The 14,880-nt window shown below is 27.6% G+C and overlaps 1 protein-coding gene across 1 annotated transcript; it reads right to left on the bottom strand.

Annotated features, from left to right (window-relative positions):
* Positions 1 to 6,039: 6,039 nt before the first annotated feature.
* On the bottom strand, positions 6,040 to 13,992 carry LOC124808643 (uncharacterized). The gene is made up of 2 exons (XM_065794633.1): positions 13,290 to 13,992; positions 6,040 to 6,170 (listed from the first exon to the last, which is right to left on the bottom strand). The coding sequence occupies exons 1-2, from the start codon at positions 13,990 to 13,992 to the stop codon at positions 6,040 to 6,042; spliced, it is 834 nt and encodes a 277-aa protein (XP_065650705.1).
* Positions 13,993 to 14,880: the final 888 nt, after the last annotated feature.

Below are 14,880 nucleotides of genomic sequence, written 5' to 3'. Positions count from 1 at the left end.
GCATTATTTAAACTAATAGAAATGACTTTTAAAAAGTTATATACGCCCATATTTATATACACACGATATTTGTGTGTAATTTGTTGTTGTTGTTAATATGCAGGGTTTTTGAAAAAAATATTTTGAAACCTTTTTCTAAACTCTAAACTCTAAGAATATTTAGTCTTTAGCTATCCTGTAAAAGGTTGAGTGTGGAAGAAGGCGAGTGCTAGAACCTTCACAATCAAGAGGTTTAAGGTTCAAATTCATCCTACATCCTATCTGGAAATATCGCGCTAAATCGTCCATCACCAAACTCTGGAAATACTGCGCAGTCATCAAGATTCGTTTTTCGAAGCTTGGAGTTGAGAAAGAGTTTCATTTATTTTATTTTTTTTTAATTGATTTTTTAAAAAAAAATAAAAGAAATTCGGCGTTCTCTTTAAGCAATTTGAACGTATTGAATTTTTTATTACCAAGCCTCACTTTCCTTTTTATATAGATAATAAAATGTTAGTTTTCTTTTACTGAAAATTTATTTGCATTAAATAACAAAAAAGTTATTGCGAAATGAAGCAGTTTTCTTTTAATTAAAAAAAGACTTCATTTAATTGAACTACGACTGTAATTTGCATCCTAATCTCAAAATAAATGATCAAATCTCAAAACAAATAATTCTAATCTCAAAATAAATGATCCTAATCTCAAAATAAATGATCCTAATCTCAAAATAAATGATCCCAATCTCAAAATAAATGATCCTAGTTTCAAAATAAATGAATAATAAATTCATTCGTTTTGCGACTTGGTGGAAGAACAACAAAACAACGTTTCTATGACGTAAAAAAACAAAACTATGACTGCTAGTAACATCATTTGTTTGAAAATCTCCTGAAAACTGATTAAAGATTTTTTTATATGTTCATTACAAAAACTTTAAAAATTTAACAAATGTTATTTAAAGAAAAAAAAACTCCTGAAACCGCAAATTATTGATAATGCATCTTATTATACATTTAAATAAAAGTTAAAAATAAAATAAATGCTGTGGTTTTGACAATTTAAACAAAAATTGCACTAAAGAAATGTAAAATATTAGTGCATCGCCAAATTTGATGAAAAAATAATATGTGGTAAGCATAAATACCGCTCTTTAAATGAAGAAATTCCTTTGCTAATCAAACACTAGTTGTTTCTGGATTAAGATGTGCATGTATTACTTGTTTGAACTCTAAATATGTGTTCAAGAATTAGTAAGTAAACACAGATAATCCTGATATTTGCAAAAGTTAGTTTAAGAATTGCATAAGAAGACGTAGGTAGTTTATATTCTATTTATATAAGAAATTCTATAAGAAAAACATTACGTAAATCATATATTTATATTTAAAAAATTAAATATCCCAAAATATCTTTTATTGAAAAACCATTAATATTGACAGAAGAACTTTTTTACCAAGCCACAGAGCATTGGTACACATGTCAAAAAGGATAACTTGACCTACTCTGAACAGTGGGCCAGAATGCACTTTTACTGGACAAAATTCATAACTAATTTAATATTAGAGCTATATTCACTAAAATTAGTATGAGTACTAATATGATGTCTGCGCTTTTTATGAAGGTAATATTTTTTTATTTCGTTGCTATGGATACCTTTATTTTGCTTAGCAACAACCTACTTTTGTTATCTGCAGATATTTTATAAGTGCTATATTCACTAAATTTGGCATGAGTACCAATATGAGATCACACTTCTTACAAAAGTGATAATTTTTTAAATTTAGTTGTTATGGATACTTATATTGCTTAGTTACCGGATACTTTCCTTAGTTACAAAGTTGTAAATTGATATTTGAATATCTTATCGGATTTTTGACCCACCTATATTGAATAAAAATTGAGTATTTAGGTAAGTAATGTTTTAGGAATAATAAAAGCAAAAAATAGTGCAAGAAAACCATTGAGCCATGTAATACCATGGATAAAGGGACACATATAGTCTAAAAGTGTCAAAACAATAATCCTTGAACTTTAAGCAGTCTATATCATATCCTGAAGAGAGCGTTACCAAGATAATGTAAAATCTGAATATAAGGTTTTGGTCAATACCCAGAATTTCAGCTGTTTGTTCATATGCTGCAAAAGCACGCCTTGAGGTATTGCCATCATTACTTGTTCCAGAACTAGTAATGATGGCAATACCTCAAGGGAAATCAACAACAAGTCCCATTTTGTTCATAAAATCAGTCTGAATCTTTTTTTTAGCTACAGATGCCTTTTCTTTGTGTTCTTTAGATCTTGCTTGCCACTTTCTTGTTTCTTTTTTATATGCAATGTGCAATAACATCTCAAAAAATCGAATCCATGCATGAAGACTGGAAAGACCATATTTGAACTCTCTGTTAGTATAATCTATATTAAGGATATCAAGACTATTCATATTTTTTGGAGAGACACCACACACTGAACAGCATTGGTATGAGTTATTTTTTCCAGATAATATTGTTTGAACCTTCCCATCAATCATTGTAAGTTCAATAATACAATTCACTTCAATAGAAGATCCGCAAACCTCTAATAAAATCATACCCAAGCTTTCTATCTCACTTTTAATGTACTGATCTTCTTCAATCACAGATTCCTTGGATTCCATTTTGTATGCAAATCTTATGGGTCTACAATAGGCTGTGGAGGATGACTTTTGATTTCTCCAAATAGGCACCTTTTCGTTGCTGTTGTTAAATCCAGTCAAATTCAATGGGACAAGACAAGTAATAAATAATGATTCTTCACGCTTTAAATCTCTGTTAATGTCGGGTTCTGATAAAACTTGTTTATAAATGCTTTGGCCAGTAGCACCATCAAAACCAGCCTTACACGTTAGTGTCATTGTTTTTATTGCTTTGTCGTTCAATATCAAGTGCCTTAGCACAGGCTCCTGAACTGCACAGATTCTTTGCAAAGTATGAGTCATTAAATCTTTTAAAGGAACTGATGCTGAATAGTCCTCCACTGTTATGTTTGCAGGATAACATTTCAATTTTGCATCTCTGACATCATTGTAAGCGGGGTAGATGTTATATTCTTTCTCCAAGGCTCCGCTTCTAATCAATTGATAGGAAGCTATTGTCAGACTTGCATCAATTATTAAAGCCAGTGCTTCGTCTGCTGAATATTTAGTTGCTTTATCTGTATTTGATATATTTAAAACATTCTTGGCAGCAATAACAACAGATTCATCTCTAAATTTTTTATTAGCAGCAAAAAATAATTCATTGGATGAATGAGATTCAATTAAACAAGATACACGCCATTTTTTAGTTTTATTAGAACTATTATCAAATGCAACTGGTTTTCGACCACGTCTACTTGCAGTTGGTTCATTGTCTTTTTTTCTGACAATTAAATATTCATTAAGCCAGTTCACAAACTCCTTTTCAAAACTTTTCACAGTATAGTTTGCAGATTTCCACTTTTTTTTATACAAGTAAACAAATCGTTGAACAGCATGTCTAAAATCAACGTCTTTAAAATCAGCAAATTTTGGCTGAATAAATTTTAATATATCTTCAGTAATATTTTGTTTTGAAATACTAAGATTGTTTTTTTGGAGAAAATTATGAATGTCTAAGTTTAACAAAACCATATCTAAATAATTATTGTAACAAGTATTTTGTATTTAAAAGTAAAATGTTATAATATATATGCCGCCTGGACTACCAATACTTGTTAGTAATTAAGTTACTACAAGTGTTAGTAATTAAAATTAAAAGTAATTAAATTACTGTCAGTGTTAGTAATTAAATTAGTAACAACTACCGAAAATATGTTGTTGCTATGTTATGCAAAGTAAGGTATCCATAGTAACCAAAAAAAGTTAACCTCATAAGAATTCTGAATCTCATTTTAATGCATACCCCCAATATTGTGTATTTAGCGCAAGTAAAATACTGTTAAAACAACGTTAATGTAAAAATGAGTTGTTGCTATGCAAAATTTAGTACCATAGCAACCAAGTTAAAACATACATAAAATCTGAACGGGGATTTAAGGGGACGAGAAATCAATTAAAACTCGATTGAAGCATCATATAGCTCAAATAAATATAAAACAACACATGGAAAATTGTGGTAATTATTAGTTATTGTGCGGCAAAAAATAGGTTTCTTAAGAAATTTTTTTTTTTAATCTGTGATTTTCAAAGTATAACTGAGATAACATGCTATAACAAATTTATTTCACACATTGGTTTTTCTTATCTCTAAATACTCTAGAATAACATGTACTAATTTTTTGTTTCAAAAACGTAGATGTAATTGAAATATAACACAACGTTGATGTCACCGTTAATTACTTATTTATAATTTTTTTATTTTTTTATTTTATCTCAATATTCAAATGCTTAGAGTCCTGGTAACTAAGGGATTTAATATAAATAAATTATCAATAGATTTCTCCTAATATATGTAGATACTAAAATTAAATAGGTTTTCAAGATTAGACAACTAAAATTTTTCCCATTTTGTCCACCTACTGGCCCACTGTGCTCTGGTTTATTTCAAAACTAAGTTGCAACAACTGTCTACACACCTAAATTACTAAAAGTGTATGAATTACATCCTTACAAACGGTGGCTAAGGATTTAGTTAACTTGTGTTTGATGGCTTCTTTTCCCTATACTTCAGTAACAAGCATGATTTTTTCCGATTTCTTGTGTGGAAATTGGTACGTAGTGATTAACCAATCAAATACAGTTTTTATATAAACTTTTCTTTTTACAGCGCGCGTTGTAAACACAAAACTTTCATTCTTTAGTTTTGTAAAATTTTAAAATGGCTTCTCCAAAAATATTTTGTAATCCCCTTGAATATGTTTATGATTAGGGATCGTCGATAAGTTACGCAATGCTAAATTTATTTAAAAAATAGATGTAGGAGATCTTAACCACTTTTACGCGGCAATTTTCATTTAACTTAATGAGCAGTTTTGATTTTTTATTTAACTTATGGCTCTGCGAGGGAAAACTTTTGATCTTTTTTGCTTTGTTTATTAGAAAATTTAGCGTTGGGTAAATTATGGACGACCTCATGAGTGTTTAATTTGTATTTATATCTGTTTATATGTATTTATAATATGTACTGATATGAAATATTTAACATTTATATGCCTTTTATATTTAATAATGCAATATCATATTACATATAAATATTACATACTGTTATATAAAACATAAAAATATGCCACGCAATAATAATATATATTTATATGCATTTCAAAGGCATGTTGTAATTTTTTTTTATTTTGTGCAGTGTAATTTACCTTACTTTATAAGACTTATTACTTTATTTCCAGGGGCGGATTGGGGGTTAAGGGGCCCAGAATGCAAGTGGGTCCAAGGGCCTACCGGCAACCGTTTCACGTAATTATAATTTTTGTATCACTTTCATATTATTCTATACTATCTATATTATTCTTTATCTTTCTAATCTTACTTATTTTATCAACTGGAATTAACCAGTTAATATAAAATTCTAGTTAAATTTTATTTATAAAAAACACAAACTGTAATAAATGTATTTAACTATGATCTAAAACTGATACTTTGTGTAATAAAACAAAATCAAACAGTGAATGTTACTAATACTTATATGTAGTACATTAAACACAAACAGTGTTAACTGTCAAACAAATTAGCACAATCGCTAGTTATGTTAAGATTTTCCGAAGTACTAGAGATGAAACTTTCAAGGTGTCTACAACAGTTTTGTGATCAGGAAGCAGTTTTTTTCAGTACTTACCAGAAGTAATGACTCGAGCAGGTGTTGGTTCATGGCTGATCTTAATCAGTTTTTAATAAATTTTAATTTTGAATATGCTCTTTCACAAATTACTTGAGTGCATGCTTGTGTCAAGATGTATATATATGCATTGTATAGATTACTATATGAACTAGTGTGAGAGTTAAATTTGTGCAACAAATTAAATGCACATGGAATGCGTTATTTACAAACATTTGTGTCATTTTTTTTTTGACTCTGTTCCTGAACTTTGGTATTCTCATTCAGAATTATCATTATCATCCTCTTCAACTTCCTTATCTTCATTTTTATTATTAAAATCTAAATTTTCATTTTCGCTGTCCTGGAATACTGTTTCAGAACCGTTCATCATTTTAAAAAATTCACATTCTGTGAATATTTAAAAATGTTGAGCGATATAAATATGCCAATGTTTGAAAAAATTATTTATTTTTTCCATATCTATTTTTAATGTCATTTTTAAATTGTCAAATATAACTCTAAATACATTAACTCTTAATGCTGATATTTGATCATTTGGGACTTCATCAGATGTTAGTTCTCAAGGCATTCTTTTTTTAGTCTTTTTTGATTTTTCAGGAAATTTTAACTCAATAATAAAATGTTCGAAACACTCTGTTTTTATATCAATTGCTTCTATAAACTGTTCAGTCTATTTTAGAATTTCGGCAAACTTACCTAATAAGTCAACTGTATCAGCAATTAGTTATGTAATTTGATTCCATGCCGAAACATAATCAAGTTTTTTAGTTTGCAAATATTTTGAAAGAGGTGTTGTCATTTTAAAAATGTCAAGAATATAAAAGCAGTTAAAATTGTTTCAAATTTTTGCCATTGTAATAAAAGGTCTCTTGCAATTGTTGCAGTTGTAGGATCTATGTCTTTGCTGTAACCAAATAAATGAAGAGCTTCAACTAATTGTTTGAAATAATTATTAATATAAACAGATTTTTTGAATTTCTTTTAGTGCTTTTAATGTTCCATCTTATTGAACCTTTTTTTTTGAAGAAGTTTTCTTTTGCCTGATTGACTATTACTTAAAATATTTCTCTAAACTTGTAGTCTTTTGTATAAATCAGAAAAAAAGTTTGCTGTAATTTGTAACAAACTAAACAAATTTTGAGTTTGAATGCAAGAGTTTGTAACCATTAAATTGAAATTGTGTGCATGACAATGGATGAAAGTTGACGTCAGAGGTTCAAGTTTGATAAGTGCCTGAAGTCCTTTATATTTTCCGGACATATTTTACTGCTCTGTCAACTATCTTATGATGTTCTTCAAATCCAAACCAGGTCTTGTTCACTCAGTTTTAATGACCTGGTACTGTGCTTCGCCCGTAGAGGAATTAAATGAAATTAGGCATAAAATCTTTCTTGAACACAACCATCAACAACATATCGTGCACAGACACACTTTTGATTTAAAACACTAAAATCTTATGTGGAATCCACAACTAACTTCTAGCTCTTTTAATCAGCTATTTTGGTTTGTATTAATTACCAATTATACTTAATATTTTGTTAATTGTTGTTTTTGAAAGCATTGTCACTAAATTCAGGGGCGTGTCTCGGGGATGTCTGCTACGTTGTTGAACGAATCAACAACAACAACAAAATTTTCAACTCGAATATATTGTTGAAAAAAAAATGTTTTACAGTATGTATAACAATTAAAACTACAGCAATAACTAAACAAATTATGTACGGTTAATTATCTGAACCGGTTCGAAAGCAATTTTAAACCGGAATACATAATAGTATTTCGTTTTCATAATTTGCGATTATTTAAAAAAAAATTTTTTTGATAGAGGTTACCCAAACTTTTGGGTTGCATAACTTAATTACAAACTTGAATTGACTTATTTTTATTTTGCTATATACAATTTTATTTTTTAATATTTTCTTTTATTAGTTTAAAATAAATGAAATGATTATTTTAGTTAGAACAAATCTCTTTTGTTTGAAACCAATTAATAAATATACACTTAGAAACAATAATTTTATACGTCAGCCCTTTTGTCGAACCAAGTTTAATTAGTTTTGTATTGCATATCGTGCACCCTATCTTTGGAATAAAATTGCATATCGTGCCTATCTTTGGAATAAAATTGCATATCGTGCATCTTATCTTTGGAATAAAATTTTTTGTTCAATTTCGGCATGCATTTTACTTTTTCCATTTTCAAATACAAAATGATAATTTAATTTTCTTAATTGATGATGTAGTCAGGTTTTTTAATTGTAGTTTTATATTTTCTTTAGAACTTTTGTTGTTAGTTACGTTTTATTTTGTTGATTATGTTTTGTGTTGTTTATAAACACACGCTTGTAAAAGGTTCTGATGATAAGATCAGTACGATCTTCTTTCAGAAACCTTGTTTGTGTTTGTGAAAGTAATTTATTTTTTACGACAACAAATGTAAAATAGAAATAAAGAAAATAAAAATTTTATATATATATATATATATATATATATATATATATATATATATCATTGTTCTTATTGTAATGTTAATAGAAAAAGTTGTTACTACTTTTTATACATAAATATTTTTAAATTAAATCGCAATTTGTATTTTTTATTAACCTTTTATTCACCTAATTTTTATTAACTTTAAAGGATATAAAAGACGACATTGAAAATTTTATTTATTCACAAATTATTAGCTAACCTTTTCAATTACCTTTAATAATATACAAAAAGTCAAACATTAAAATGGTTATTTTTTAAAATTTTTAAACACTTCACTAAAGATCTTTAATCAATTGAAAAGAAGAATGGTTGAGGAGATTTTAATTCAACTTGTATATAATACTCCAGCGAACTGATAATGTGCCAAATCAGTATCTATGGCCTCAGGAGTCATTTAAAGAATACTTTTGGATTTATAAATATAAGCAATAATTTGCAAAAAGTGCAATTTCTTTGAAGATGTATGATTTATTTCAAAAAGTCAGATTATTTTTAAATGGAAATGCAAGTTTTGTAATAATAACATTGACAAAAAAAGTATCATTGTTTACAATAATCTGTAAGAAATTCACCGTCAACAATTAATGGCATTTCGAATTCTCAATCAACCAATCAATCAACCAATCAATCAACCAAAAATAATCGTGATAACTTTTGTTAAAAATTTTAAAGTGATTGAAGGAAAAAAAGAAAACAATTTTTTGAGATTTATTGATAAACGTGATTTTTTTTGGTTAAAACGATAAACATTGTAATTATTAGGGGTGCCACGAATATTCGGCAACTATTCGATACTTGGTGTATTCGGCAACATTTTATACTATTCGGTATTCAGCCGAATCCTGAAACCCTGAAATACTGAAACATGAAGAAAATTACAATAGAAATAGATTATATTATTACTTATTATCTCTCTAACAAAAATCTAAAAAACGAAAACTACAACAACAACAAAAAAAAAGAATTGTTATGCTCAAAAATGCTTTAAAGGGCAACTACCCTCATAAATTTTTAATAAGATTTTTTTTTAAACGTAAAAATGGTAGCTTTTAAAATATATTTTTTAAAGATATATTTTTTATATTTTGTTTTAAAAATGTTTAATTTTAATGAATTTTTTGTTTGTTTTTGTTTTGTGTTTTCTAAGATTTTGCATTTCTAACACGCCGTTAAAAAAGTCTCTAAAAGTATAAAAGCTATCATGATGGAATTTTCATGATGGATTTTTCATGATGGAATTTTCATGATGGAATTTTCATGATGGAATTTTCATGATGGAATTTTCATGATGGATTTTTCATGATGGATTTTTCATGATAGATTTTTCATGATGGAACTCTCATAATGGAATTTTCATGATGGAATTTTCATGATGGAATTTTCATGATGGAATTTTCATGATGGAATTTTCATGATGGATTTTTCATGATGGAATTTTCATGATGGAATTTTCATGATGGATTTTTCATGATGGAATTTTCGTGATGGAATTTTCTGGGAATGTTTATTTTATGAATATTTGTGATATGAGAACCCAGCTAGCACATTTACATTGGGCCAACGTATGTAAAACCATCGCGAACGTCGGCTGTTTTTTCCAATGCAAAACCAACGTTGTTCCAATGTCATTTGTTTCATGATGAAATTAATACCGGCGGAACTAAAAACAGCTGGCATATTTACATTGGTTCAACGTATGTAAAAACATAGCAAAAAATTGAAAGTTTTTACGATCTAAACCCAACGTTGATCCAATGTATATAACCCAACGTTGATTCAATATATATAAATCAACGTTGATCCAATGTACGTAAAAACATCGTAAAAGGTTGATTTTTTTACGATAGATCAAATTTTATATTCTTACACAAGAAATGATAAGACTTATTAATATGCAAGATATCATTAGCAAACAAATGGACTGATGAGATTTTGACAGAGTTATTTAGATTATTAACATTAACCAAAAACAATAAAAGACCAAAAATAACAGAATTCTGGGGAAAACCTCAAACTATGTGTTTGGTATTTGATTTGTAACCATTAATGCTAACAAACTGCTTAGTACATGAGAGTTTTGAGGCATTTTTATATACTGGAATGACTCAAGGTAATTTCAAAGAGTCAGGAAAAATTCTATTTATAAAAGAGATATTGAATAGCTTAGAGAGAAAATGAGAAAATTCAGAATTAAGATCAGTTGGAATGTTTGTTGGGATGCTGATAGGATTTATTGATTTTCTAAATTTCAATTTACATATAAGTGATAAGATTTCGAAATGGTTTGTTGGAGATATCAGTAAACGATGAAGATTTGGATATTTTTTATAGCTTATGTAAGATGAGTGATTTTTAGAATAAAGTTTATCCGTTATATTTATGAAAAAGTTGTTAAATTCTTTTCAGATTAGAGTTGGCTCAGTTGTGTATGTTTCGTTAACTTGTGAGCAATATGGAGGTACATCATTGACATTTTTGACATTTATTAGACATTTTATGACTTTCCAGGTTTCAAGAAGATTTTTTGCATTTTCTGAAAATAATTTTTTTTAATGTATTTTTTTACTCAGTTTTTATTAGATTATTATGGTATATTTATAACGTTTAAAGATAGTTTTTAGTTTAATTTTATTTGCTAGATCTTTTATCCTTAACATTTTCCTTTGAATAAGATTTCGAGTTTGAATTGATTTTATTATTTCTGCAGTAATACATAGCTTGAATTGACGCTTGTAGCCCTTAATACTAATTATTTTTAGTGGCACATGATAATCTAATTACAATTTTGTTTGAGAAATAATAGCTTCAAAACTAGAGTTAACATCGTTTTTATTGGTAATATCATTCCAGTCAACTTTTAATAATTAAGATTTAAATGATTCTTTATTATAATTTTTAAAGCTCCTACGGTATAAACTATGACTGCATGATATAAATAATTTGTTGAAATTAAGACAAATAAGAAATTGAGCTAGATAATCAGAAATAAAAGTTGTTAGGTTTCCTGAAATAATTTAGTAAGTGGTTGCATTTGAAAAGATATTATCAATGGTTGTAGCAGAATGGTTAGTAACTCTCGTAGGTAGCGTAATAAATGGGCAAATATTATAAGAAGTAAGTAATTTTAAAAACTTAGAAGTTGCAAAGTTTAGGTTTGACTGTATCAGATCCATGTTAAAATTGTAAGTGGAAAGACAGATTTACTTTTAGTTGATATAAGTAAGAAACAAAACAAGATTTTTTTTTAACTTTTTTAAGTTAGACGTATGTTTGTGACTTTTAAGTCAGCAAATACTGTTTAATAATCTTCAACTCTTCTTTTCTCTGTTTTCTTATTTGACATTCATGACACAGAGGTTAAAAATATTATTTAAATAAAATCAAAATAAACTGATACGGCGGAAACTATTTTTTCGAGTAAACTCCACTGAAAACTTGACGCATTCTGTATACTGATTCAATATAACCCATTTTGTTTGCGTCAATTAAAAAAATTTTAAATGCTTTTTGACACGTTAAATAAAATAGTTTTAGTATAGTAAAATTTACTAAGTAATAATATTTTTTGTTAATAAATAATTCAAAAATTTTGACATAATATGATTTGTTATTATTTTGTTTACGATTTCAATAAAATTACGAGTTCAACTAAAATTACGAGTTCAATAAAATTACGAGTTCAACTAAATAAGCGCCGAGCTAATTAATATAGAAATTAGGAGTTTTCCATAATTACGTCACGTTATGGGAAGAAGGGGGAGGGGTTAGTGACTCATTGACATTGCTACTGAAGAGTTAAGATATTGTAACGGAGGGTGGAGGGCAGGGTGGAGGGGTCAAAAACGTTTGAAAATTACATTACGTAATTTATCGACGACCCCTTAGCATGAAAAGTTAAAAACAAAAGAAAACTTTTTAATCGTTAAACATAAAAGTAAAATAAGATAATATATTTTAACAATAGTTCTTATTATTAAACAAGCATAAATTGTTAGCAATGCAAATAGCTTTACTTTTCTGTTATAAAGTTGTAGCTGACGTTACCTTGGCATTAAAATATAACTGCATAGCCTATAATTTTTTTGAAAAGCACCAAACTTTCAAGCAACAAGTCAAACATAGATTAACGCATTATCAACTTTTAAAAAAGATGCCCCTAACATGAGCTGACGTTAGTGGAACACAAATCAAATATTGTCAAATGTCTACATATGTATATTTTTTCTCATATGTACTTCTGAGATAGTATTTACCATAATATGATATATGAAAATTTTAACCTTCTACTTTTTCTTTTGGTTTCAAATTTTTTTTTGAATATTTATATGTTATGTACTGTGAATGTTTATGTTATAAACATTCAATGTACGTACCATAAAGAAAAATTTTAAAATTAAAATAAGAGCAAAAGGTTAAGTCAAGAGTTTCAAGGTTTAGACCAAGGACTTAATCAATAAATTTATTTTGTTTTGTTCACATTTAAAGTTTATAACACCTATACTTTTTTACTGCTGAAATATGCATTGAACGCATTCTTTCCGTCTAAGGCTACCAACGCGATTTAGTATTTATGTTAAAATACTTATTTTTAAAATTTATTCGAGCAATCAACGAATTGATAAGGTTTTAATTTCGAGAAGTTTTATTTATACATATCTTTACACAAAACACAAACGTCATAATTTTACGACGCTCACTTAGTTTAGTTTTTAAATTACAAACAATTTTGCTGATAAAAAATCTGCTGAAAATACTACTGGTTACTTATAAAATTATAAAACAAAGTTCAAATGATTTATTAGCTACGCGTGATTGGTATTAACAAATTTACAACTTTATCATGATTACGCGAACGGTTAGTTACAATCTGATTTGTAATTTGTCAAGCTTAGGAGTTTTTTAATTTTTTTAATTGTAATTATTTTTTATTGAAATTTAAATTAAAATATACTGTTTTTGAAAAGCGCTCTTTCTAAAGATAAAAAAACTGTCTAACGAACTCCACAATTTTTGTACTGTCATAAGGTTTCTCGGCAATACTATCTAAAAGAATGGCTTCACCTGTTTCATCAATTTTTCCATCTTTTCTAAAAATAGGAAGATAAATTTTACGTAGTTGTTCTTCTAATATATCCAAATGACCTTGCATAGTTAATATTTTGTTTCCAAATGAAACTATTTCGTTTTGACATTGTTCTGAAGAACCCAACAAAATCGCGTTTGATGGCAAATCGATTACTTCCTCCTCGTGCATTTTAACTAAACGCATGAACTTTTCGCTATGAAATACGTTACTGTAATAATCCATACTCTGAAGACTGCTAAAAATTTCAATATCCGCTACGGAAATAATGAATCTTCCTACTTTGTTTTTAACCACACGTGCTCCTAATGTTTTGCAAATTAATTGATGTCCAAAACAAAATCCAAAAAGTTTTGGAGCGCTGCGAGATTCCGTTTGGAACTGAACAACCTTTTTGATAAAATCGGTTAGCTCCCTTATCCATTTAACTTCATCGTTAGCAGAGCAATAAGAACCTGTTAAAATAAATCCTAAATAATTTTTGATCATACCAAAATCAGGTAGATGTCCAGATACTGCCTTAAAATATTCCCAATTTTCAACTTCATCTTTTTTAAAAAGATCAATGTAAAATTTTCCATTTTCGTCCTCTCCATGGTAATCATCGCATACAAGAATCGCAACTGTTTTTGACATTTTAAATATAAATATGCTTACTTGCAGACTTGCTTATTATTTTCTGCTTATTTTATCTATTCAACAAACTTGATTATATTATTAGGAACGTTTGATAAAAATAAAAAAAATGAACAATTGAATGTATAATCCTTAAACAATGTTATCGTTTTAAACCAAAAATAATCCTTGATTTAAACTGAAGCGTTCTCTTTAAGCAATTTAAACGTATTGAATTTTTCATTACCAAGCCTCACTTTCCTTTTTATTTAGTTTACAAAATGTTAGTTTTCTTTTACTGAAAATTTATTTGCATTAAATAACAAAAAAGTTATTGCGAAATGAAGCAGTTTTCCTTTAATTGAAAAAGACTTCATTTAATTGAACTACGACTGTAATTTGCATCCTAATCTCAAAATAAATAATCCTAACCTCAAAATAAATGATCCTAATCTCAAAATAAATGATCCTAATCTCAAAATAAATGAATAATAAATTCATTCGTTTTGCGACTTGGTGGAACAACAAAACAACGTTTCTATGACGTAAAAAAACAAAACTATGACTGCTAGTAACATCATTTGTTTGAAAATCTCCTGAAAACTGATTAAAGATTTTTTTATTTGTTTATTGCAAAAACTTTAAAAATTTAACAAATGTTAGTTATTTAAAGAAAAAAAAACTCCTGAAACCGCAAATTTATTATTGATGATGCATCCATCTTATTATACATTTAAATAAATAAAAGTTATAAATAAAATAAATGCTGTGGTTTTGACAATTTAAACAAAAATTGCACTAAAGAAATGTAAAATATTAGTGCCAAATTTGATGAAAAAATAATATGTGGTAAGCATAAATACCGCTCTTTAAATGAAGAAATTCCTTTGTTAATCAAACACTAGTTGT

The sequence above is a fragment of the Hydra vulgaris genome, chromosome 03, assembly GCF_038396675.1.
Source record: "Hydra vulgaris chromosome 03, alternate assembly HydraT2T_AEP".
NCBI classification, from domain to species: Eukaryota; Metazoa; Cnidaria; class Hydrozoa; order Anthoathecata; family Hydridae; genus Hydra; species Hydra vulgaris.
Note: the sequence above shows the minus strand (reverse complement) of the source record. Positions and strands in the feature narration are given on the sequence as shown.

Coding starts and splice junctions, on each gene's coding strand:
- LOC124808643 (XM_065794633.1), bottom strand. CDS start 13,992: ATGTCAAAAACAGTTGCGATTCTTGTATGCGATGATTACCATGGAGAG. Junction 6,171..13,289: donor TGCCGAGAAACCTTATGACA/GTACAAAAATTG, acceptor AAATATTCACAG/AATGTGAATTTTTTAAAATG.